This window comes from Zeus faber (assembly GCF_960531495.2).
Source record: "Zeus faber genome assembly, chromosome: 7".
Classification (NCBI taxonomy): Eukaryota; Metazoa; Chordata; class Actinopteri; order Zeiformes; family Zeidae; genus Zeus; species Zeus faber.
In genome coordinates this window covers 9,904,729-9,929,885 of record NC_137203.1, presented here as the reverse complement: position 1 = coordinate 9,929,885, position 25,157 = coordinate 9,904,729, and the positions used below count along the sequence as shown (strand labels likewise).

The following is a 25,157-nucleotide window of genomic DNA, read 5'->3' as shown; positions in this document are numbered from 1 at the left end:
CATGTGCATTTGATTGGATGGTACTGGAAGCATGCGGAGGTGAATAGGCTAGTACGAGCATTCGGATTGGTATTGATGCTTTGATCACGCTTTATTTATTTATGCGGGACAGTAATCAACATGTTCAAAATATTTAATTATAGCAGAATTAGCGGCTATTTTTGATTATGTAGTACCTTAAATCGATAAAGTTATATCAGTATAATAAAAACCGAAGTAAGCACAGTCTTAATTAATTGGAAAAAAAATAAAAATAAAATAAATAAATATATATATATATATATATATATATATATATATATATATATATATATATATTCACACACACCATAATAAAGAAAAATCATCGTTATATGTAATGTACTTGATTTGACCTCATTCATATCCCAATGGTGATTGTCTCTGTTCCCTTTTTCATCAGGGCCTATATTAAAATAAAATATGTATTAAAATAATTAATAACAATCGAACGCGAGCCGTCCGCCCGCCAGCCAGCCGTGCGCGCGCGGCCGGTATGAACCGCGGCATTCGTTAATATGGGAGCGAAGCGCAGCAGTGCGTGTGAGAGCGTGTGGCGGGGGCATGGGGGAGGATAGTGCCGTACGTTGGTGAGGCGCGCAACCTCAAGTCCCTGTGGTAGCTTCATAATATTGACAACAAACAACAGAGACACCAAAATATACCGAATATAGACTGATCAGATAGATAGATGGATAGATGGATGGATAGATGGTTAAATAATTGGATAGATAGATAACAATAATAAAAAATATACAGTGAACAGAATTTACAATAACCGGGGAAATTAACAATTAACTTCTGTATCAAAAATTCACACTGTCAAAAAAGGTTTGCATATACAGTGTGTGTGTGTGTATATATATATATATATATATATATATATATATATATATATATATATATATATATATATATACACACACACAAACACAAACATACTGTATGTACCAGTGTGGAGAACAAAATTGGTACAACAATAATACAGTATTGCAAAATATGATGTATAATAATTTGTGTTTTTCACAACTTTGGAAAATGCATTCAGAAATGCGCAGCTTGATTTTTTTAAGTTTTAAAAACTTTCCTAACTTACTCACAAATGTTCTATTTAACAATCCTACTGTCTAACTATGAACAATATTTCCAACCTTATAAAACAGACCGGACACACCCTGTTTATTTATAATAGAAGCTAAAGTACGCTCTCGGTCTTAGAATGGGTTATTAAGCAACAAACCCTCGTCCTCTTTCGGATACCGACACTTGCCAATGAAAACATCCTAATTGCACTTGGCGTAATTTAAAGTGCGGACTTTGTTCCTCCATTTCCGACGCGAGCAATTTATCGCAAGAGAAAAACATGGACGTTTTGTCGCCGGAGTCTGCGCTTGAGGGAAACTGCACGCCGCGCCCCGCCATGTTGGATCACCCCCCTCGCGGCTGCCCGACGAGCGGCCGCCCCCGGGTCGGAGCCAAAATGGCGGCGACGGCGCCGCCTGTTCACTCCGCCGAGCAGCCGGGGCGGCGGAATCTCTGGAGCGGCTTCCGGGTGTCCCTCCCTTCCCTGCCAGGAAAGAACCGACAGGCAGAGCTTTGTGTTCGGTAATAACGTTTCAAAGTTACGGCACAGGTAAGACCATGGCGGACCTCTCCCTTTAACTCGGACCAAGTTTTAGCACCGCCGAGAGTCAGCAGATCGGCAGATTTTTTTTCTTTTTTTTAATGGGGGGTGAATTGCTGACGTTACGTCCGTTTGACAACAAGTTTGACAACAACGTTTCAGCTTGGCGCTCGCCATGTTCAGTTTGTTGTTCTGTTGTCACGTTTGCTGGCTGTGTTAGCTCATAATCCACAATTCACGTTTTATTTAAACTACAGCCGTTAATGGGAAAGTAAAAAGTTTACAAAAAGGAGTGTTCGGTGGGTAAAAGCAGCCAGAATGCCTGGGAAACTGGGTGCGGTACAGTATACACGTTTCACGGGTTAAAACATTTCCTCCGCCCGTGTTAACATTCCTTATAGTGGAACGGCGTTTTAACGTCCGATCAATCCCCGGCCTTTGACCCCGTGGCACGTCGTCACGAAATAAATCCAGGGTTTGGACAATGTCACAATAATACGGGGAAACAATAATTACATTTCCATTGTGTGTGTGTGTCTCAGTCAAGACATGGCGGAGAGCCACTATTGAAGGGTTATCATCCATCTTGGCTCGGTGGAAACATGCCCGTTCAACTTCCTCCCAACCCCTAAGTGCGAATGGGAGCGTTGAGAGGCTGGTGATGGCTCATTGTCACCGACCCCCCCCCTCTATAACTGGGTGTCAGTCGTCGTTTTTGGAAGGTGGTGTGGAGCATCCATCTACGGAAGGGTTCCTACCTGATGGATAGTGTCCCATCCTCCATCCCCTGCTCTCTGGCCCCTGTCTGACCTTTGACCTTCCCCTGGCCTTATCTCGCCCGCTGGCACAAGACGTTAGTGCCACACAAGTGTTTCCTCAGGAAAGAAGTCTGCCTAAATCACGATGACGGAGCGCAGCGGCGCTGTGTTATTGTGCCAATCATTTGCATGATAATGAGATAATAAAAACACGCGGGACGTGGCCATACTACACCGCCAGCGTGGATCTCGAGAGGCTTTCGTCGTGGAAATGACTGGAAAGAAATTGTGTTTGATTTACTCCATCAACTTAGTACGGTAATAACAAAGTCTCACAGGTTGCAAAATACATGTTAAAGGAGTTTGTGGTAATACATAATAATAAGTTTATGATTTAAGGAATAATGTGCTGTAAGAACAGAGTACAGGATCGTTGACTTAGTTTGTTGGTATTTTATATTTATTATTTAAATCAATTTGTCATAACTAGAATTCTAGAACATCAGAACATCATCATTTAATATCTGTTCTAGTGGTCAATTAATTTAGTTTCTCATACAAAATGTTCATATCACTCTCAATCCTCCGTCCAAGAAAATATTAACACTCTACACCCTATTGTAGAGTAGCTGTAAAGTCGTTTAAACAGTATTTGTTAAAAAAAAAAAAAAAAAAAAAAAAGTAAGGTTTTCTTGGACTCCCATGTGCTATTTGGTCATTTTCCATCCTGTCCCCATCATCATAAAAGGCCCATCCTGTGCTTTAAACTCTGTGTGTTATGAACAGACCTGCTGGTTTCCTTGTAGGTTGAAAGGCCTTCTCATTCCGCCTATTGTAATTTTTTTTTTTTTTCCCCCTCGGTCTCACGGGACTCAGCTTAAAAAGTGCCTTAAACCAAGGCTTTCCTACTAGTATTATGCCACTATTATCATTGCATACAGACACCTTGCTGCCAAGCCTCCAGATCCTTCCTCCTGTGCATGAGCAAGTGTACATGCACGTGTGCCAAATTTGTGTGTGTGTGTGTGTGTGTGTGTGTGTGTGTGTGTGTGTGTGTGTGTGTGTGTGTGTGTGTGTGTGTGTGTGTGTGTGTGTGTGTGTGTGTGTGTGTGTGTGTGTGTGTGTGTGTGTGCGTGCAAACATTTCTTTATTATGTTTCATATACTGACTGCCTGTGGGGTCCCTGTTGCTCAGATCTGATGCCAGTACATAACCCTTACTGTGGTTGTTCTGCCCGATTCACTACATCACGGTGGTGTGAAATGATTGTTTCAATCTTTGCAGTAACAGCACAGAGTCCTTGGCCTACACAGAGAGGGTGTGGACCCTTGACACGGCCCACCAGGAGGCTGAATAGCACCACTAGCACCGCTGCTCCTTTATGGCTTCACTCCAGCTAATAAATCAACTGTATACGCCTCACATGCCAAGATTTTGGCCTTAAAAGGTGGCATTTTTCCCTCTTGGCCCAAACTGCTTAATCTCCCCCTAAGGTCTGGTGTGTGTGTGTGTGTGTGTGTGTGTGTGTGTGTGTGTGTGTGTGTGTGTGTGTGTGTGTGTGTGTGTGTGTGTGTGTGTGTGTGTGTGTGTGTGTGTGTGTGTGTGTGTGTGTGTGTGTGTATATAAGTGTGTCATGCTCACATTTATGCGAGCTTGTGGGCGACTGTGTATCTGCACTTGCACGTAATTTAGAAAGTAGGCTGATTAAGTGGCCATTATTGAGTGGGTATTATTGGAGTGTGCCTCCTGCCTGCCTGTCCTGCAGTGTTGTCTTTGTGCTATCAACACAGCGATAATGGAACCCTTTAATTAATCTGCCCCTGGACTAATGCTGTTTCCCACAGAGCCTGTCCGCAAATAACACTTTGTGTGTGTGAGAGTCTGTGAGTGTGCATTTCGTGCAGGCATATGAGCGCACTCCTCAGTGGGGATGTTAACTTGCATTTACCTGAAATGTAAGCATTTGTGTTTTAATAGTGTCACCCCGAAATACTTTGCTGTTTCGGGAGCCTATTTGAAAAAGCAAAAAATGTTGTGTGATTCTTTCAATCTCTTGGTGGAAACAGAAATAAACTTATGGGGGGGGATACTATGCATGAACACGTAAAATTGGAGAATGGTGGATATTTAGCTTTAAAATTTTTTTTTTTTTCTCAACTTACTGATGAAGCTGCCGTGCTATTCCATTTATCTTCCTGGAAAATAAAAAAAAAAAACGTTTTGAATTCCACCTAGTAACCCCATCCACCATACTTGTCCCACACACGGTTTGTTTTCTGGTCAGTGATGTGGCGCGTGTTCTCTCTCCTTCCCTGGCTGAGCTGCCGCCTATAGGAAAAGCTTCAGGAACCAGTGGGGTAAACAGCTATTGTTCTCCTTGTTGGCTCGATGAAACCACCCTGTCAGAATGAAGGTCCTTTGCCAGCCCTCGTGTACATACACGGGTCCCTGCCACCATCTTGCATCTCGAAAAGGCTTTAAGAAGTTTCTGCAAACGTCTGCATTCGGATGTTGGAATTGGACCTGCAGGCGTTTTTAAATTGAATGGCTTTGGAAGTTCACCATGATGTTGTATCGGCATTATGTCAACGCAGTATATCTCTCTCTTTGGCAGCGCATGTCAGCCCACCTGGTTCTTATGCTAATCACACGGCAGCTGACGAAGACCTGCTAAACCGCTGATTAAATTCGGCCAGCTATTCCAACTTTGTAGTTGTGAGGATAACTTATATTTGAAGGGTACTCTTTGGCAAGGACAATGCAACATGCCACAGATTGTAAATTTTGTTTTTTCTTCTTATGTCTACTCAGTGAGGTGAAAACTTAACAGTGATTTAAAGATGCCATTAGGATCAATGTAATTTGTAAATTGTTACATTTCTTTTGCCCAAATTGCAGTGTCAGCAACTACCCAATCCTGGTCTCTGGTCCATATATAAGGGATTTTCAGAGATTGTAAAGCTCCTTGTGCTGACAAGGGCACAGCAAGCGGCAGTGCGGGAAATTGACGCGGCGTCCAAATAGAACCGTCCCGTCACTTTACGGTGTGTTCTCACAGACCTGTGAATCCGGCCGCTGAACTGAAATGCCAGAAAATGTTTCGTACCTGTCCTACAGAGCTTCCGCCCTCAGTGTGGCCCGGGGGTTATGCTCAAACCCTGTGGCCCGGTGGCCAATGCTCTGCAGACCGGCGCCGTGTCTGGGACCGGTGGCGGAGGAGAGAGGTATTTGATTGAACTTAGAGTGTGTTTGATATGCCTCATGTGGCCCTTTTTTGTTTTTCTTTTTGTGTGTTGGCAGCTTTTTGAACAGTCCAAAAGCAAGTGGACATGTCTCAGTCTGGAGAAAAAGGGAAGGTAAGTGGCAAGGCAGCTCACACCAGTATTTATTAAGAGGGCCAATTTACACCAATGACAACCAATTTATTTCACAAACTTTACTAATTTTTTAAAAATATATACTGATTGCTTCCCCTCTGCTCTGTGTCATGCACATTTTACCACCAGTGTGATGTCGCAGAAGTAATTGTAACGTCAACAGTTGGACTGATACAGTTGGACTGATATAGTTGGACTGATAATCTGACTTAGGTTGCCTACTTTCTTATTCCTTTGAACACCTCACATTGGAGCCCAAATGGGCGCAAAATTTGTCGCACCTAAAATGCAGTGCTCATGCAAATGAATAGTTCTGGTAAACCTTGCATTAGGAGAGCAATCATTTCACGTAATTGGTTTGAGCTTCTCCACCAATTTAAATTGTGATACATTCTACCATCTGCAGATCCCTTTCCTAATGAGGGAGTGGTGATTATTAATCTAATCTAACAAGCGCTACTGGTTACAGGACACACCCGGCATCCAGAGAGGATGTCCTGTTAATGTTACGCTCATGTTACGTGCCGGCTTTTATTACCCCATGGAATTTCTTCATGTGCATCGCCATCAATCTCTCTCTGTATTTCTATCATACACACACACACACGCACACTCACTTGCACTTTTACAAGTGCACATCGTAAAAAAAAAAAGGAGGAAAATATTTGGGAGGATATGGTATGGAGAGAGTTTAAAAACCACTGCTCACAATAAAAAATAAAAAAAAGAACCATATATCAAAATCAAGGTATGCTAATCCTTTGTACCATTTTCTCCAGAAGTTATGCTTCACAGGATGGAATTGGTCAACATGTTTTATCATTTTGTACTGCGTTCTCGGTAATTGAGGTACAGGAAACCTGTTGTTTGTGTTACCCAGTTTCCAGAGGCTGCAGGTTATGTCGGCTTTGCAAACCTCCCAAACCAAGTCCACCGGAAGTCCGTCAAGAAAGGCTTTGAATTCACCCTCATGGTTGTCGGTAGGTGATAATCTTACTTTTGTAAAATGCAATGGGGCTGAAATATGCTCCAAATTTTATTTTATTTTTTTCTTTTGGTTTTTCCACTTCAGAGTGTGACGGCCGATAACAGAGCTGTGTATTTTCATGTCTTTGTCCGGCAGGAGAGTCTGGGTTGGGGAAATCTACCTTGATAAACAGCCTTTTTCTCACTGACCTTTACCCCGAACGCTACATCCCTGGTGCTGCAGGTAACTACATGAACACACACACACACTGTAATAATAGAGAGATGGTTTTTGAAATTCCTTCATCACAGCATTACTTTGGTAGGAATGTTGGGAATGCTTGTTGTATTGGTTTAAAAGAGAAAGACCCTCCCTTCCTTACGTCTTCACTTAAATTCAAGCTTGAGCCGGCTTGGAACACACCAGTCACTCCCTCCATTTTAGTTTTGTGTGGATTATTAAAAGAATCTGCTTGCATGTTAAACATATTTTGTGTGTCCTCCCCTCCTCGAAGCCTCACGCAGGTGTAGCAGCGACGTGGGTTGTTTTGTACAGTAACTGAGGTTATTGTGGCCGCATGTTTCATAAAAAAAAAAAAAAAAACATGCAGCCATCCTCCCTTTCATATTCTCTCCGTCCTGCTTTCCTTTCCCAGAGAAGATTGAGAGGACGGTGCAGATTGAGGCCTCCACCGTGGAGATTGAGGAGAGAGGAGTGAAGCTTCGCCTCACTGTGGTCGACACCCCTGGATACGGAGACGCCATAAACAGCCAGGACTGGTGTGTGTTGTGTGTGTGTGTGTGTGTGTGTGTGTGTGTGTGTGTGTGTGTGTGTGTGTGTGTGTGTGTGTGTGTGTGTGTGTGTGTGTGTGTGTGTGTGTGTGTGTGTTTGTGTGTGTGGAGATAGGCAGCGAGGAGGCTAGTGATAATAACTTGAGACGTGGTTTCTGTCCAAACTACTTTCTATCCTTTCCTCCCATCCTGTCCAACTCCTTGTCTCAGTTTCCAAGACTCTCCCCATTTCCTACCTATCCTCCCCAAGTTTTCATTTTTCTGCCGTCTGCATTCCTGTACCTTGTCTTGGATGTGTACGTGTGGTTGTGCATGCACACAGGTTTATTTAGGTTTACATGTGTGGCATCCTCATGCCAGTGGTGTAGATGGAGCCTCCCTCCCTACTCTCCCCTCCCCCCTGTCCCAGATCTATTTCCTGTTGATTGTCCTGACATGGCTCTGTTTGTACCCCTGGGCCCGCTTGTGGGGAGTGGGGTGTGGTGTGGGTGTAGAGGAGTGTAATTCCTTCTCGTTTCCTTTCGCTTTCTCTATATAATTATGTTGGCGACTTGCGACGTTCATCATTTGGTGCTCCCAAAATACATCAGATGTTCATTAACCAGTTAAAAAAAAAAAAAGATAATAATCGATGCTTACTTGACAGCCGAGAGCGTCACACCTCATATGGTATAGCATTGTAGGCGATAGGTAAGAGACGGCTCCCTTAATCAAGTGGGAAGACCAAATCTGAAATTTATTGGGCAGACAGTTACCACTACCTACTAAACAAGGTACAAAATGGTACAAGGGCCCCAAGAATTATTATTTTTTTCCCCCTCTTATAATAAAACAAGATCAAAGCGTGTGTTGTAATCAGTAAAAATAATAAGAATAGAAGGATAACTAAATGTACCAAACCTATACAGGACAATTCATTACTGTAGAATAGAGAAAAAGCATAAACTTAGAGATGTATACTGTTCATGATCACTATTATTACTAGGCCAAATTAATGGTTCCAACGGGCCAAAATTAGTCAGCGGGCCTCACTTTGCCTTGGCTTGCAATAGTTTAAACTTATTTACTATTGAATTGGGCACATTGTGAATATAGTGAATTGAATAGGCTGGAGTAGCCTTGGGTCAGTGTGAAAGTACACTGGCCTATGTCTGAGGGAAGCACTGGGCACTAGGCCAGTGACTTTGACGTTAAGGAAGTCATCAGTAGAAACATGCGGTGTCCTCTTCTACCTTGTGGTCTCTGGCGACAGCTTTCCTTTCGTCGGTGTTGCAACCGGCGGTGTCGTTCCCCGCCGTCTGCCGATGACACCGCCGGTCTCTCTGTCCTCTCATCTCAGCTTCAAGACCATCATTCAGTACATTGACAACCAGTTTGAACGGTACCTCCACGATGAGAGCGGGCTCAACCGAAGGCACATCGTGGACAACAGGGTGCATTGCTGCTTCTACTTCATATCGCCATTTGGACACGGGTGAGCGGGCTGCACACGGGCGGTCGCACCAGCCGATCATTATGCTCTGCATGTTTCATAATATTACTACATGTAATTATTTCCCCTTCTCCCGATTGTTCTTGTTTTCCTCTCGTTCCCCATTGTCCACTCCAGCCTCAAGCCTCTGGACGTGGAGTTTATGAAGGCCATCCACAGCAAGGTCAACATAGTCCCTGTCATCGCCAAGGCCGACACGCTGACACTGAGAGAGAGGGATCGCCTCAAGAGGAGGGTTGGTTGCACACGCGCACACACGCGCACACACGCACACACTCGCGCACGCACACACACACACACACACACACACACACACATGCACACACACACACACACACACACACACACACACACAAACATTCTTTTTTTTTTAAATTTATTTATTTATTTATTTTTTTAATCGGAATATCCACTCAAATGTTCTTAATCAAGTGTTCTATGGTGTTCAAGGTTCTCCAGGTGCAAATTCAGAAATAACAAAGCCTTTCATTGAAACCACAGTTGTTACACTCAGCGGTCAACGATGTGTTTGTTCCTTGCACCGCTGCGGTCCCATTAGAAAGTGTGCAATAAAAAATCGTAAAATTTGTGGAAGCCACTGGTACTCTGACTCACACACCCTTGCCAAGGTAAGTTGGGCACGTGGGGAATGCACATGTGCGCTTCTTGTTTTTGCTCTCAGAAGCGTGCCATCCACTTCTCTTTTCATCTAATGACGCAGCCAGATTGTGTCAGATGGTCAGGGAGAAAAGCTATCACAGAGGAAGGGGGGGGTGGGGGTGAGAGAACATCTTTTCCAGTCATGCCGACTTCCAGATAACTCCTATTGGAACGGACCCAGGTGGGGGGTCCGCCTGCCTGAGCAGGTTGCTACGGCTGAAATGAGACACGTGCGCCTCCACACACACACACACACACACACACACACACACACACACACACACACACACACACACACACACACACACACAATGACTGATAGGGGAGGTGGACAAGTCTATGAAAAGGAAAGGTGTTTTCCTGCTTCTGTCCTGTTCTTCCTGCTTTCCTCTCATCCCCGCCCACTCCGCCGCCATGTGGTGTATTGACCAGTGTTTTCCAGTTTGCGTGGTTTACGTCTCCATGGTTCCCGCGGCTTCTACTCAAATCGTACTCGTACTCAAAATCTCGATGTGAAGTTCTCTGATAAAATGCAAACATAAGGCCTGCTGATTATGGAAAGGCTCTGAATGCAGCCTTCTCTGCACTTTTTGCTCCACATTTCTGCCTCTCTCTTATGTGTAGTGTGATACTTTTATAGTGTTGCTGGTTCTAAGTTTTCACAATTTACTATCATGATTTATGATACCTTAATGTGGATGCACAATTGGCATTTATGTGCCTACTTTTTTGATTAGTCGACACTGGTCTCCACCTGTCCCGATATGGTGACTTTGAAACCACATGCCCTTTGAAGCCTCAGAGACGGGACCGGCTGAGTGTACCTTCACATTTCTCAGCTCTTTTGACCAAGCTTTAGAGTCGTTACACAGCATCCTTGTGTGAAGGCGTGGTCTCAGTGGATATCCTCAACATATACAGTCTCTACCTCTAGCTTTGGGATATTTGATGCCACACATACTCGAGCAGCTTCCACCTGAAATTTATTATTACAAAGGGATGCATTCAATTGAATTTGTACTATGTAATACCGTTTTTCTGCCTTCCTACAAATTGTGTTTGTTGGACTTTCTCCGATGAGCAAAACCATTGTTTCCTAATACATGACTCACGACCCAATAGACAGAGCCCTCCTCACACCCCCAGTCAATTTTGGCAACTTTATTACCAGGCCAATGATAAGTGTGTTCACTGCATATTTTTTTTTTGGTCCTCCACTGGTGTTTTATTAAAAAAGATATATACGTAGAGGTAACAGAGGAACGATAGTTAAGTTCTGGTATTAGTTCTGTTGCTTTAACTAAAATTTCCCATTCACACGTGAACAGCATTTCGAGTCATAAAGAGATGGGGCCACACACTATAACACACTCGTACACAACACAAAGTACTTAACCATTATACCCCAAAATGAGATGACTATCTAATTGTATGCTATATAATTGCCGTGAGTTCCTGGATGGTCATTATTCACAGGAAATTTATCTATTCCACATTCTAATGTTCTCCCCTGAGAGGTGTCTGTTTTCCCATTTCATACCAACCATCCCCGGTTTAGTCAGTTTGTGGACATAACGTTGCATCTTTAACTCAAGAACCGAAAAACGAAAAGTAACCTCGGGCAGCTATACCTTGCTGTTGGATTGTCCGAGTTTCATTTTGATTCTATGGTGGCATTGCATTAGTATTTGCAGCCTTACATTTGTTTTGATCTGACATAATGGTAAATGACAGGCATTGTATGGCCTTAAGTGCTCATTCAACTCTATAAGTGGGGAGCAATTTTGCCATGCGTGATTAATTGTTCTTCGGATCAGATTAGGTGTAGTGGTCCTGTGTATGTGCCAGGTTTTTGTCGTGCAGTACAGTTGAGCTGGACACTGATCCTTCTGTTCGGGTCAAAACAACGGCAGCCAAGGACCTGCCAGAAAGGCCACTTCTGGATAATGATCGATGGCCTTGAGTGTTTTTACCCTCATATTTATTAGTTTATTTGTTTTTTTGCAGGGAACTTTCTCACCGTTTTGAGCCATTTGTCTCTCAGTAAAGAGCCCCCCTCCGCCACCCCACCCCGAATCTTGCGTGTTCAAGCCAGGCTCTTTCTGGTATTATTAGGGGGAAACAGCTTGTAGAGAACAATACGAGTTTCCTGCAACGTGTCAAAATTATTCCACGGACAAGACGTTGCCTGTTGCTCTGCGTCACACGGGCTTATATCCAGTCTGAACAAACCTCATCTTCCCGGGCTTCCACTCTTTTATCCCCTTAGTTCTGCATCCCTCTCTCCCTCTCTGTTTCACAGTAGTCCACTTATTCCTCTCCCCACCTCCTCCTGCTTCCCTGGTATTACCTTCCTCTCCCCTGTTATTCTCTTCCTCTGCCCCTTTGTCTCCCGCTTTTTAATTATCTCTAATGCCAATTTCCTTGACTGGGGTCACAGTGGTCTATAACTCATAATGTTGTCCCGAGCGGTCCATATTGAGGAGCTGATCCTCGCAGTCTGGTACCTTGCAGTCATATCCTGTGCAGGGCTTTGGTTTCAAACTCCCATAGCTGGGTTGTTTTCTGTCTGAAAGTACAGCTGGTTTAGATTGGACTCCTGCTGAGCACCGAAAGGGGACAAAGTCAGACGGCTGTTGTGACCCCGGTCCAAATGCTTAGCAGTCGTAGCTGCGGCACATATCAAGTGAGGGATCGAGTGTTTTCCACTTGATCAGAATCACAATTTCCTCAGAAATGATCTGAATAATTATGCATCATAATACCACTCTAAAGTGATTCCTTCACTCACCTTGAAAATGCCCACACCCTCACTATCTCCTTATCTACTTATTATGTAGTGTGCACTGTCCTCGGTCTTAAATGTATTGTAGGCATTTTCGTGCCAAAAAATTAATTCGATGATATCCTCAGAAATTATGTGGAAATTCCTCGGAAGCCAACAGGCTGTAATTTTGCCGGTTGACCCTCCTACAGCAGACTTGTCCACTGAGCCAAGGGTCAGGGAGCGCCAGAGAACCCAGCTACTCCCCTGTTCTCGTACAAGCCTGACGGAGAGAAGACAATGGGCTAGACCTTTTGCTCCCCTCTCCACTTCAACCTCCGCCTCCTCCTTCTTCCCCTTTCTTACTCGCTCCCTTCATCTCCTGTATCCTTCCTCATTCTCCCGTCCCGTGCCCATCGCCTCTCCTTTCTCCCCCCATGTCGCTCTCCCGTCATTCCGCCGTGCCTCCCCCTGTGCTGATCTGTGCCTGCCAGAAGGAGGCTGTTTGTCCCCACATGTGCCGTATTTCATCCTGGCCGCGGCGCTTTAACAGTTTTCCCTTCATTGTCTCGCTGGCTGTCGTCTCCCCCGTGCACTCTCCGTCGAGCTCCTGCGGTGTGAACCGGTTTGTGTGGCCCCGCTGGGACACATTACGACCAGCACTCGCCTAGTCGCACCGGCCAGTATTGTCATCACACTTTCTTGAAAAGCAATCACAGGGAGCTCAGACCATGTTTACAATGTGGGTCAACTACTGTGGGCCGGCGTGTCAAGTATGAAGGGTAGATATTTGAACAGAAACGGTTATTGATGGTAGTTGTATTTCGCAGGCTGACATTCGACTCTTATTATCCTCATTAAATGTGACGTTGACTGGTTGACTTGTTTTTTTTATTTTTTTATTTGCAGGCCTACTGTTTTTCTTAGACATTTGGTGGCATATACTGCCTGGTAAACCCATCAGGGGCAAATATTAAGAGCTGGTTACCTCATTCCTACCTCATAAGTCGTGTGTGTGTGTGTGTGTGTGTGTGTGTGTGTGTGTGTGTGTGTGTGTGTGTGTGTGTGTGTGTGTGTGTGTGTGTGTGTGTGTGTGTGTGTGTGTGTGTGTGTGTGTGTGTGTGTGTGTGTGTGTGTGTGTGTGTGTGTGTCTTTTCAATTGGTGCTCCGTCCTTTTCCTGCCACTGGCTCAAACACGCGGATGTGTTTATTTTTCTGCTCCCCAGCCGTGATTGTGCCAGAGCATTCACCACACTTCTACAGATTTTAAAACAATAAATATCTGTTTCCCCTCATGGAATCAGCCGCTCTCACACAGACAGCCATCTGCTCTTGAGTGGATAAGGTGAGGGGTAGTACAGTCTGAACAGTGGGCTTCTCTACCATAGGGGAATTCCACTTTGGGTCTCTTTTTTTTAATAAAAAAAAAGTTGCTTATCTATCGGTTAAGAATGATCCCTCAATTAGCTTTCTATACATTGCAAGATGAGATATAGCTCCAAACTACTGCAGGGTCAGCTTCCTGCTCACTACAGCTGCAGGAAGTGCTCCACTGTAAACCATCTGCTCTGCTACTGAGCTAGTAAACGAACAAATCTCTTTCTATCTGAGCGAGGGCCGCAGTATAGGTCACATACATCCGCAGAAACATGAGAATATTAGTCCTCTGCGAAGGTTGCGCTGTCCAAAAATGGGGGGGGGGGGGGAATTTGGCCTCACTGAGTTTGAGTAATGAGTTTAACGGAGCTCTGCGGTGGAATTCCTCTTTAAATGACAAACCCAACGGTCCGCCACGCTATTCAATTTCACTTTACGCCCTTCAGTTCTTCTCTAGATCACAAACAGTGCCTTTGAGAAACCTACTCGTTGGAGATCCTGAACCCGCGCTGCCTCGGTGTAAATCTCCCCTTAATGACCTGATTACTTGAATAGCCTTGTTATTCCCCTGCACACTCTCTGATCAGAGAGGAGTGGGTGGTCCTCACTGTACTAATTCTTGAGCCAGACGGAAAGAGCCACTTTATTGCTCTTTTCTTTTTTTTTTTTTTTTTTTTTTTTTTTATTAAATATACGCCTATTTGTTTCCATGACTACAGTGGTTGCCTCAATGCGTTCCACTGGTGCCTCCTGGTATAAGACAAATCCAGCTGTTCCAGCGCAGTCCGGTCTGTCCATTCATCGCTTGGTCTAAGCCCTGACTCAGTCTGAATACATGGTGTGCCACAGGGAGAGCGCATGAATGTGCTTAGTTTCCAGTAAGTGCTGTCTCTAATCCTCCTTAAAGAAGAAAAGTATTGTTTCCTTGTCTGTGAGCAGTGGTTGGGTCACGCCGGTCTGTGTAGTAGGTGTGCTGTGCAGGATCTGCGGACGACGTGTGTGTGTGTGTGTTTAGAAAGCGGGGTCTTGAGGGGATTGGAGCCAGGCAAACACTCCCCAGCAGGGCTGGTTTCTCTCGCCGCTGATCCCATTCACCTCCTGGAGCTACAAAGCTCCATGTTGCACGCACACAGTTGCGCACGCGCACACACACACACACACACACACACACACACACACACACACACACACACACACACACACACACACACACACACACACACACACACACACACACACACACACACACACACACACACATTCTCACGCCCAGACCAAGTGCTCATGCACAGACAATGTGGTTCTCATGTACTCCTGGTTAAGGTGTGTGTTTTTGTGTGCATGTATTGAAGTTCTTGCATGCATGCACCCTCACTGATGCGTGTGTTTGTGTAGCAGGTTGGTGCGGGGGTCTCATTCCTTCACCTCCCCCGTTCTCAGGTATTGGCTCTCTCAGCCCCTCGGACTCCCTGCAGGCAGCAGAAAGAGGGTCTGACTCTAAGGCGTTTCCTGGCACGAGAGAAACATTTGTTCTTCTCGGGCTCCTGGCTAACAAATTAAGTTTGAGAGGCAAATTTTCTTTTTTCATCATATTCCCAAGTATCAGTCTGAAGCGTCTGCTTTCTATTTTTGTCCTTTCTATAATCGTCCTGAGGCTAATGATTAAACCAATTATGATGGTACAGTCCCATTGCCATTCTTCAGAATGCGGCAGGTGTTGTAAGATCATGTGAACGTTTTGAAAGCCTCATTTCTCCAGCCCTGCTTTTCTCAATTGGTGCTGATTAGTGAGATGAACTTTGTTTGTTTTCTTGTGGTGTTTTTAGTTGTTATTTTGCCCCCCCCCCCTTCATTCTGCATTGTTGATGTCATACAAGCGCCCTGGTACATTTTTCCACTTCCAAGTATTGTTCACTGTTAGAGCTGTAGTTTAATTGATGTGAACCATAGCTGGCCCTGAAGAGACTGAGGGCTTACAGCTCTGTCATCGTGTGTGTGTGTGTGTGTGTGTGTGTGTGTGTGTGTGTGTGTGTGTGTGTGTGTGTGTGTGTGTGTGTGTGTGTGTGTGTGTGTGTGTGTGTGTGTGTGTGTGTGTGTGTGTGTGTGTGTGTGTGTGTGTGTGTGTGTGTGTAATATCACATGGGACCCATATATATATATAGTGTGTGACCACCTATAGTGTGTGTGATTTAATTCTGGACAATGATCATTACAAACCCTGTGCCTTCTTTTGTTTCTCCTCTCATTCCTTGGTTGTTGTTTTTTTAAAGATGGTGTTTGTCCAGAATGGATTAGTCGGTGCTTTAGTTGTACCAATATTTTTGTGGATTTGCCTCTAACATTAAGAAACCACATGAAAATATTATTCCCAGGACCTGTTGATGTGATCAAGTGGCTGATCCCCGTAATGTTGGGACTTCACCGCTTTTTCACTGCGGTTGAAGTGTTTTGCTCACACCAGCTGTGTCATTTGCCAAAAACTGCCTCGCTAAGTGTCCCGTGACTCAATAGTATCTATGTATAGACCTGCGGCTATGCTATATTTGGGTTAAACCTGACTCAACAATGTATGTCTCTAGATGCAGTGGTTCAGTTTAATTCCTGCACCTTTTTCGATGGACGACGTCCACCCTCATCCTCATGGTTGCCCTTTCTCGTTGACTGCGAGTGAATATTTCCACAGCGATCACATTTGATCACGTCAGCCGGACACCACGGATAAAGCATCTTTTGGCATTCTATTCCAATTAGTAGTATGACGTTGTTTTCTCGCTAGCTCCGATAACAATGTGTACGTGGACGGCCAACCATAACAGCTCGCAGGGTAATGGAGGAGGAGGGGGGGTAGGGGTGCGGTGGGCGAGGTGTGTGTGTGTCGGGGGCCTGTATTATGATCCAACAGGATGGTCATAAAATCAAAATGGCCACCGGTGCCAACATCTCGGTGCCAATGAAAACACAGCTACGAGAAGGCCAACGAGACTGATCTGCCATTAGGGAGACAGCGCGCGTTGCTAACAAAACTATCAGGCAACAACATGGATTAAGTGAAGGCGATGGTCTTCACGTCGGATAATCCCTGAGAGGTCCTGATTACAGTCATCAGGCTGTAATAAACATAAGGTGCGGTAGAGAGTGATTAAAGGTAAATAGCCATTTTGCAACCTCTGACTTAGCACGGTCTGCAAACAGATGATGGCAGTGTGTGCACCGTTTGTGGCATAAGCAGATGTTTCTGCTGTGATATATACTGAATTCTGTCGCCATAAGTTGTTTTGGAAACGCTGTATTATTTTCCTTAAAAGTGCTTTGTCACGGCTGTTATCATTTTTTTAGCTTTTCAATCTTTTCAGACGTTTCTTTTCACAGACGTCAGATCAGAATTGTCTGACATTTCCCTCTGTTCTTGTTAGCGGGTTTGTTGTTTTGTGTCATTTTTCCTGCCATTGTGTCAGTAATCTGTTTATTTGTCTACAGTGTCCAATGTTTCCCAAAATTCTCTGTGTTCCACCAAAGTGGTGTTTATCCACTTGTTCTGTTTTAGGGATATAATGTGTGTGGGGGGGGGGGGTTAGTGTGTGCTCAGAGAGAGAAAGAGAGGGAAGGTCTGGTCCTATGTCACGCTCACCACCAATTCCTGCACAATTTGTTTGTTTTTAGATCTGCCCCACAACAATACCCAGCTCTACGCACCACGCACTATCTGAGAGAAACTGTGCTCGGAGCCCGCTGAGAAAACAAGCGGCAGCCATAACACGGCGCTCCAATCTCGGCCGGCTCTATAGGAAAACCTGCTCGGACTTCCCAGGCTCCTGGCTGACTCACCACTGTCCTTTCATAAACTACATGAAAGTCTCAGGAAAAAAAAAAAAAAAAAAGTCAGGAAAATAACCCTTGACATTTTCTTGGCGTCTTTACATAGGAGTACATTGTGAATGTGAAAATGCTATTCACGGGGAAAACAAAAGTATAATGCGGCTTTGATGCTTGGAATAATAAATAATCACATCTGTCCCCTAACTACCGGTCGAGAGAGCTCCTTTGTTTTGAGTTGTTTCTTCACCGGTGGAGCTGGATACAGGAGGGGTGACGACTCCTTTTAACTCGATTAGACCTTTAACATACACTCGCACACACACGCAATTATTATTTTTCACCTGTCTGTCTATTCTAGTTTACCCCCCTCTCCCTTCTAAGTCCCCTGCTGGGTACTTTAATTAAACATGTGGCTGCCATAACAGCTTCTCACTTGTTCCAACCCATTAGTGTGGATGAATTAACGTTTGGGCTCCTGTTCTTTTTTTAAACTTTATTCAGGGTTCATATGAAGTTGGTATCGCTCTAAAGTTTAGAAACTAAAGGTGTCTGTCTCTATTATGATATCCCATAAAGTTGCACATTGGATTTGAGTGACGTGAACGGGACTTATTGGAAGGTTAGAATGGGGGGAAAAAAACAAATTCCTGGTTAGGTGATAAGTTTAGGCCGTAGAGGGAAGTGACATGACAATTCCTGATAAAAAAGTTAAAAGTCCTCCTTTCACTACTCCATTATCGGCGGTTTGAGATTCTGTACAATATCTCTGGAGGTGTTGGGGTGACCCGCTGCTCACCCGCTAAGTTTTAACCAAGAGCAGCGCGAGGTGTGGAGAGCCGATGCCGCCGCACCCCGGGTCTATTCACGTTGCGTTTCTCCGGGTTCCCCTCTCCTAGATCCTGGATGAAATCGCCGAGCACGGGATCAAGATCTACCAGCTGCCCGATGCTGACTCGGATGAGGACGAGGAGTTCAAGGAGCAGACCAGGGTCCTTAAGGTGAGGGGGGGCGGGGGGATCGCAAGGCGGTGATGCCCTGCGGCGCTTTTCTGCCTACTGGCCCTCAGATGGATGGACCCTCGCTTCCTTCCCTTCCCTGCTCCCCTCGCTCCCCTCTTAATTCCTTGTTTTCCCATAATCTGTTTTCCACGTCCCTCCCTGCGGCTTTGTCTGTCCCTCCCGGGGAACCCACCGCCCTTTATCTTACCCTCCCAGGCCAGCATTCCTTTCGCCGTCATTGGCTCCAACCAGCTGATCGAGGTGAAGGGGAAGAAGATCCGTGGCCGCCTGTACCCCTGGGGAGTGGTGGAGGTGGAGAATCCCGAGCACAACGACTTCCTCAAGCTGCGCACCATGCTTGTGTGAGTGTCGGGGCTGCGGTGATGTCCCCGTCGCGGTGCAACATGTCTACATTTCCCATCACTCGTTAAAGATGTGGAGAAGAGTGTCTGAAAAAAACACACGGTAGCGAGTAGTTTGGTCATCTGGACGTTTACCATTTTTCATGAATTATAGAGCCGAGAACTTCGTTCCTACATTGTTACGAGCGTAGTGTTAACTTTTGGGCAAAGTGGGTCCAAGATGAAAGATAAATGGTTTCACAATGCGGACTTCATCTTTATGCGTTTTAAATTCACAACCAGATGCGGAGCTGTAAATTCTTTGCATAATATTTTTCAGATTTTAAATGTGAATTCAGCGTTATATGCCCTAATTTAACCAAAAATAATAATTGATTTAACAATCGAAGTTGGTTTTATTTTAAACTTTTTTTTTTTATTATCAAAAAAAACAATGACAAGAAAAATACGTTAAACCTCATGCTGTGTATTTCTGGGACATAAATGTTCCGTCTGTTTGTTATACAGTATATGTCAGAGTATAGTTTTTTTTTATTTCACTTGATTTTGATAACATTTCAATAAATATTTCAAATCACAAAAAAAAAATAGAAACCTCAAAAGTATTTTTGTCCAGATCTGTCAGGTTACAGATCGATCATAAGCTGCTACATGAAATTGAACTTTCCAAATTATCACAACCTTGTTAAAACTTAAGCTTACCCCCCGGTTACTAGGTAGAATTTGGGGTAAGATGAGGTTTTACAGAACTATTGTTTGGAGGAAAAAAAAACGATCTAAAGTGAAAGCTCTGCTGCCTCCTAGTGTGTGCCAACAGGACATTTCACTATTTTTTTGTTTTTCTTTGCAGGACCCACATGCAGGATCTGCAGGAGGTCACGCAGGACCTGCACTACGAGAACTTCCGCTCCGAGAGGCTGAAGAGAGCCGGCAGGTCGGACGGAGCGTGCGAGAATTCTCACAGAGTTTACACTAGAATTCCTCACCCGAGCTCGATAAAGCATCGGAATACTTTGTTCTCTGCCCCCGTAGGGCCGTGGAGGACGACGTCATGGATAAGGACCAGATCCTTCTCCAGAAGGAGATGGAGGTAAAAATGCACACGTGCAGACACGTACGCAGACCATCGGCTGCGTTCATCATTTGAATAGCAAATAATTTGGGTCATTTTTATTTTTCTCTTAAGAACGTCTCTATTCCAATTATTCTAAGTGACTCAATTAAAATCTATCTTTAGCTCCACCAATTCTTTTTTTTTTTTTTTGTTTTTTTTTGTCCAAAGTGTTTACATTCCTAGCTCTGGAGCCTGCAGTTCTTCGGGGTTATTAAACAACCTCCCAGCTTGATTGCTCCTGATTGGTGTGTTTGTGTTAACACGCAGTGTAAACGGTCCTAACTGGGTGGGGTGCAATCAGGGCTGTTTGTAAACAGCGATGCCCGCACGGGCATGTCACATCGCGTCGCACGTCCTCGTCTCATTCGATGGGAATGACCATGACGATGAAATGTGTCCTGTGCAAAACTGCAGAGGGCCGAGCTGCTTTTCCACCAAGCTGCGGGATCAGGAAAAAAACACCTTCTGGAAAAACCACCTCTCTGAACTATTTTAGGGTGCCGCAGCTCTCTAAAATAGGTTAGGTTGCTTTCCCACCGCACCGAGGAACCGGGGCGATTTTGGAAATCAGGAGTCGGTGCCACCAAACATGCGTTTGTCAGTGTTTGATATGTGGTTTAGACATGCGACAAAACTACGACAACCACGCTGAGTGCTTGGACTTCAATTTCGGTCCATCCATCGCTGTCTTTTTATTTCTGGCTTTGCGTTTTCTTTTGTAAAGCAAAAGCGAGGGGGAAGAGATTGAAGAGCAAGCGGCGGGGGTTAAATCAACCGCTGTGCTTGATGATTCCGCCGTTGTCTTTGACCAATCGGTGTCAGTTCTACAAACTCCGCCCCAATGGTTGCCGTTCCCACCCAAAGTACCACCTTGCTTGCAAGTCTTTTTTGTTTTTTTTGTTTGGGGGGGCAGGAAATATCCAAATTGAATCAATTTCAGAACTTAGTCCTGTGGGGAAAAAGGCCAGAGTTTCTTGTTCCTGCGGTGGAAAAGCCCCTATGGTGTGTTCTGGGGGGGACTTGACTCCTCAACACAAAATCACATTTTTAAGCCTTGAGTCATCATTTATTTTGCTGAAAGCTGCTGGCACACTATTGGCGTTTGCCACTGTGTCGAAGCATTCTTTTGCCGCACCGAGAGCGATAACGCCCAACCTGGCGGCGCTGCCACCGGAAGCCCGGCTCCCTGCTGCAGGATCACGATGCCCTAAGTTCAAATAGTTTGAGGTTTCTAATCAGATAACACGATTGGCAACAAACCAGCAAGACTCAAAAGTCGCATTTTAAGAATAATCAAATACCGCATGTTGCGTGAGTTATTGTCTATAATTGCCACCAAAACAAACCATGTTTGATTTTGATTATTTGGGTTAAACACTCAGCCGCCGACCTACGTTGCTTTAAACTCTTTATTAATTTACATTACATTACATTTTCGCACATTCATCCCTCACTATGATTAATTATGTTTCTTTCTTGTTAGCATGGATTTGGATCACATGAGCAGTACAGCCTTTGGCTTTGTTCAAAATATAAATTAATCAGATTTGTTCCTCGGTGCATCACTAAGCTAAATAATATGACTGGAACATGAATGCATTGGGGTCAAAATGTGCGCCGAAATGAGTTGAAATTCCACCGTCTGCCACAAGGTGGAGATATTTGACAATACGAGACATTGGAGACTATACAATAATGTCCTAAATGACTTCAGTGTATGAAGTATCTTAATACATAATCTACATAATCATAAAGACCATTCTTTTGATTTTGATATTTTATGATAGTACAGATCGGATTTAAAATACATTGAACTCGATTTAATTGCGCGACAGGGCCATCTCATGAGGGATTATTCATCTTGGCAAATAACTTAATAAGTTACATTTTGCATGACGGGATTTGAGTGGTCATTCTGCACCAATTTACCTTTTGAACCCAACGTCTCCTTTTCTTTTCGTTTTTGTCTTCCCCTCGTAGCTGAGACGCATGCAGCAGATGATTACTCAAATGCAGGCCCAGATGAAAATGAAAGAGTGAAGTGAATGGGAGAGCGCCGCGTCGAACCTCCTCCCGCTCTGCCTCTACCTGCCAACGCCACCCACGCCGCCCTCACATACACACCCACCCATTCCTAAATTGTCCAGGAGGCCTGGTCCGTTCAAAGCCATAGATCACCTGTTCCAACCTTCCATCCATCAGCCGATCAGCAAAACGTTTTCCTATGTTTACATTTTATTATATGACATATCACTCCGTGTGGTCAATAAACCAACGCTGGCCTTAGCAAACTTCACCGGTGAAATCTGCTTGGATATTGGTTGAGCAACGCTAATGTAAATCAATTTTTTTTTTTTTTTTTTTGTTCTCGGTAAATGGGCACATTTTTGTTCTGCAAGAGCTGACAGTAATAATGACATTAATGACCAGCGTTTTACGGCAACAAAAGTGTGTTATTAAAAAAAAAAAAAAGATGTAGACATGATTTGTCAGGATGTTGAGAATTGTACTAAATGTTAACGTTTTGAATAACTAAAATAATATCATGTAACTGTTTACCTCTCATATCGACTATTTTTTGGAGTTATTGCATATAATGTTTTTGCCTTAATGAATTTGGAAGCTCGATTAGTTAAATCAAGCATGGTTTATGTAACAGGGAAGCATTGTGCTCTAGTTTTCTAAGCCCGGCAGTTTAAAAGGCATTAGGTTATGTGTGGCCTGTGCTGTCTTATGAAAAAGCACTCAGAATTGCTTAAGAATTCACTTGACCACAATATTTGTTCTCGTTCATGTTTTTTTTTTTTTAACTGAAGCGAAATTATGTTTTGAGGGCTCTAGCATTATGAGGGAATACGTTGGTACTTAACTGGACACTGCTACCTGAGTAAAGTTGAACGAGGAGCCATATTCATTGAATCTATCAATTAGGGATTTAGTAGTTAGGCCTATGCCATTCAGCCTCGTCTGACTGAATACAAACAATTCTGCCAAATAAATATTTTTTTTCTTCGTCATGTTATTGAGATATAAGTAGGACCTTTTTTTTTTACACTGCATGCTCTTCTACGAGGCATTTTCTTATTTGAAATGTGTATTAATATATGGAACTTACTGTTTTTTTTAATTTAAGATTATGATATGCAGTTGTTGATTTGACTGACTGTCTATAGAGACAGTTCACTTGAAACCTGCGGATTCGGCGGCACATTCTTACTTTTCTCTGACATTGACTGTTACAATTGATGCCATCTTTAAAAATAAAAAAATAAATAAAGGTTGTCGACAGTATTAACCGGTTCTCCAAAGGCCCGTTTATAGACGTAGCCAACTTTTGCATGTCTCTCTGAAATAATTTTCAACAGAAATGAAATTTGGCAAATGTTCTTTCCTGTATATAAATTATTAGATACCACATATGGGCCAACGTGCACACTGGCTCGGCGGAGGTCTTTTTTCTTTTATGGTACTGCAGATTTGAATTTATTTCTGTTTGTTTACCTATTTATCTATTTGCGTATTCATTTATTATCTATTAGTATATTATAATCATTATTTTTTATTTAATTTATTTCCAGAAATATATTCTAAACCCTTCTATTTACAGAAATAAGGCATCTTTATTTTCATAAATATATTTTTTGTATATATTTGTTAATACGTATTTTTTTATAAAGTCAATAGCTAGACAATTCCTGGTGTGTGTGTGTGTGTGTGTGTGTGTGTGTGTGTGTGTGTGTGTGTGTGTGTGTGTGTGTGTGTGTGTGTGTGTGTGTGTGTGTGTGTGTGTGTGTGCGCGCGCGCGCGGGGGGGGGGGGGGGGGGGGTTAACTATATGTTTACATACGTTTCCATGACGACTGGACGCCTGCGCCACGTTCTGTTTTTCCCCATAGGAAGCTTCTCGGGCAAAACGTCGGCACAAGTGGCGTCATCCCTCCGACCGCGTCACGCCCGGCCTCGCTTACGGACGCTGCGATGGATGCCGCGCGGCGTCGTTCGGCCACGACAACAATAAAATAACACTTCAGCCCGACTGACACGTCATCACACGTTATTTTGATTGCATTTTATCTTCTTCATTCTAAATTGCATATCCATTCTTTTCGACACTCTTAAATCTTTTCAATATCTGTCCCGTTTCTCTTCGCTGAGGAGGACTGTGACGTCACAAGCGCCCCCCATCGGCAGCCTCCCTTGAGTTTCCGCGTGCGGGGCGGAGTGTGTGAGGGAGGAAGGGAGTGAGGGAGGGAGGGAGGAAGGGAGGGAGGGAGGGAGTGAGGAAGGGAGGGAGGGGGGGGGGGGGCGGGGTCTTTCGCTGCTCGTCGGCTCGGCACATCAAAGGGGGCGCGCGCGCGGCGAAGATGACGACCAACCCCAGGTACAAGAGCCGGATCCCCGTGAAAACAGGTAAATGCGCTTGAACCCAGACATTGAATGACGAAGGGGGATGGTCGTGATCTAATGGCTGCGTCTCATCCGTCTCTGTGGGACCCTCCGCATCCTGCACCTGCGGCGCCGTCTCCTCCTCCGGCCGCCCCTCCGTCCATCCCTCCACCCGCGGATGGCCCGCAGACGACATCGCCGAGGTGAGATCCAAATCCGCGCCTTACAAATGTACGCAAGGTGTACGAAATGTGATGCTGAGTGTGTCGACGGCGTTTAAAGATGTGGCTCCCTGACTCCCTTCATCCGCTGCTCACGGGCACGCACCCCGTGCAGCGTGGCGTCGTTTGTGTCGTTAATTTCGTAACGGCACGGACCATAAGTACACACATATATATTTAAATGTCTTGTGCTGTGCATCTAATGTCGAATTACTAATCTGTATATAGCCTTTATTATTCCTATATGTATTCTATATTATTACTACTCTATATGTGTTCTATATTATTACTGTATGTATTCTATATTATTGCTACTCTATATGTGTTCTATATTATTACTATATGTATTCTATATTATTACTATATCTAGTCTATATTATTACTAGTCTATATGTAGTCTAAATGATTACAATTCTATATGTAGCCTATATTA

The 25,157-nt window shown here is 44.2% G+C and overlaps 1 protein-coding gene across 1 annotated transcript; it reads left to right on the top strand.

Moving 5' to 3' along the window:
- Nucleotides 1-1,555: 1,555 nt before the first annotated feature.
- LOC307233313 (septin-2) lies at nt 1,556-23,413 on the top strand. The gene is made up of 12 exons (XM_080004631.1): nt 1,556-1,651; nt 5,701-5,756; nt 6,658-6,757; nt 6,901-6,987; nt 7,400-7,523; nt 8,875-9,009; nt 9,145-9,262; nt 18,541-18,642; nt 18,859-19,004; nt 19,855-19,938; nt 20,037-20,094; nt 22,099-23,413. Exons 2-12 carry the CDS (start codon nt 5,730-5,732, stop codon nt 22,156-22,158), a joined length of 1,041 nt encoding a protein of 346 aa, XP_079860757.1. The 5' UTR covers nt 1,556-1,651; nt 5,701-5,729; the 3' UTR covers nt 22,159-23,413.
- The last annotated feature ends 1,744 nt before the right edge of the window (nt 23,414-25,157 follow it).

Bases quoted from the DNA above. Each gene is read 5' to 3' on its own strand.
- LOC307233313 (XM_080004631.1), top strand. From the start codon at position 5,730: ATGTCTCAGTCTGGAGAAAAAGGGAAG. The intron at 9,010-9,144 runs GTGAGCGGGCTG...TGTCCACTCCAG, and splicing joins ATATCGCCATTTGGACACGG to CCTCAAGCCTCTGGACGTGG. The intron at 19,939-20,036 runs GTCGGACGGAGC...CTGCCCCCGTAG, and splicing joins AGGCTGAAGAGAGCCGGCAG to GGCCGTGGAGGACGACGTCA.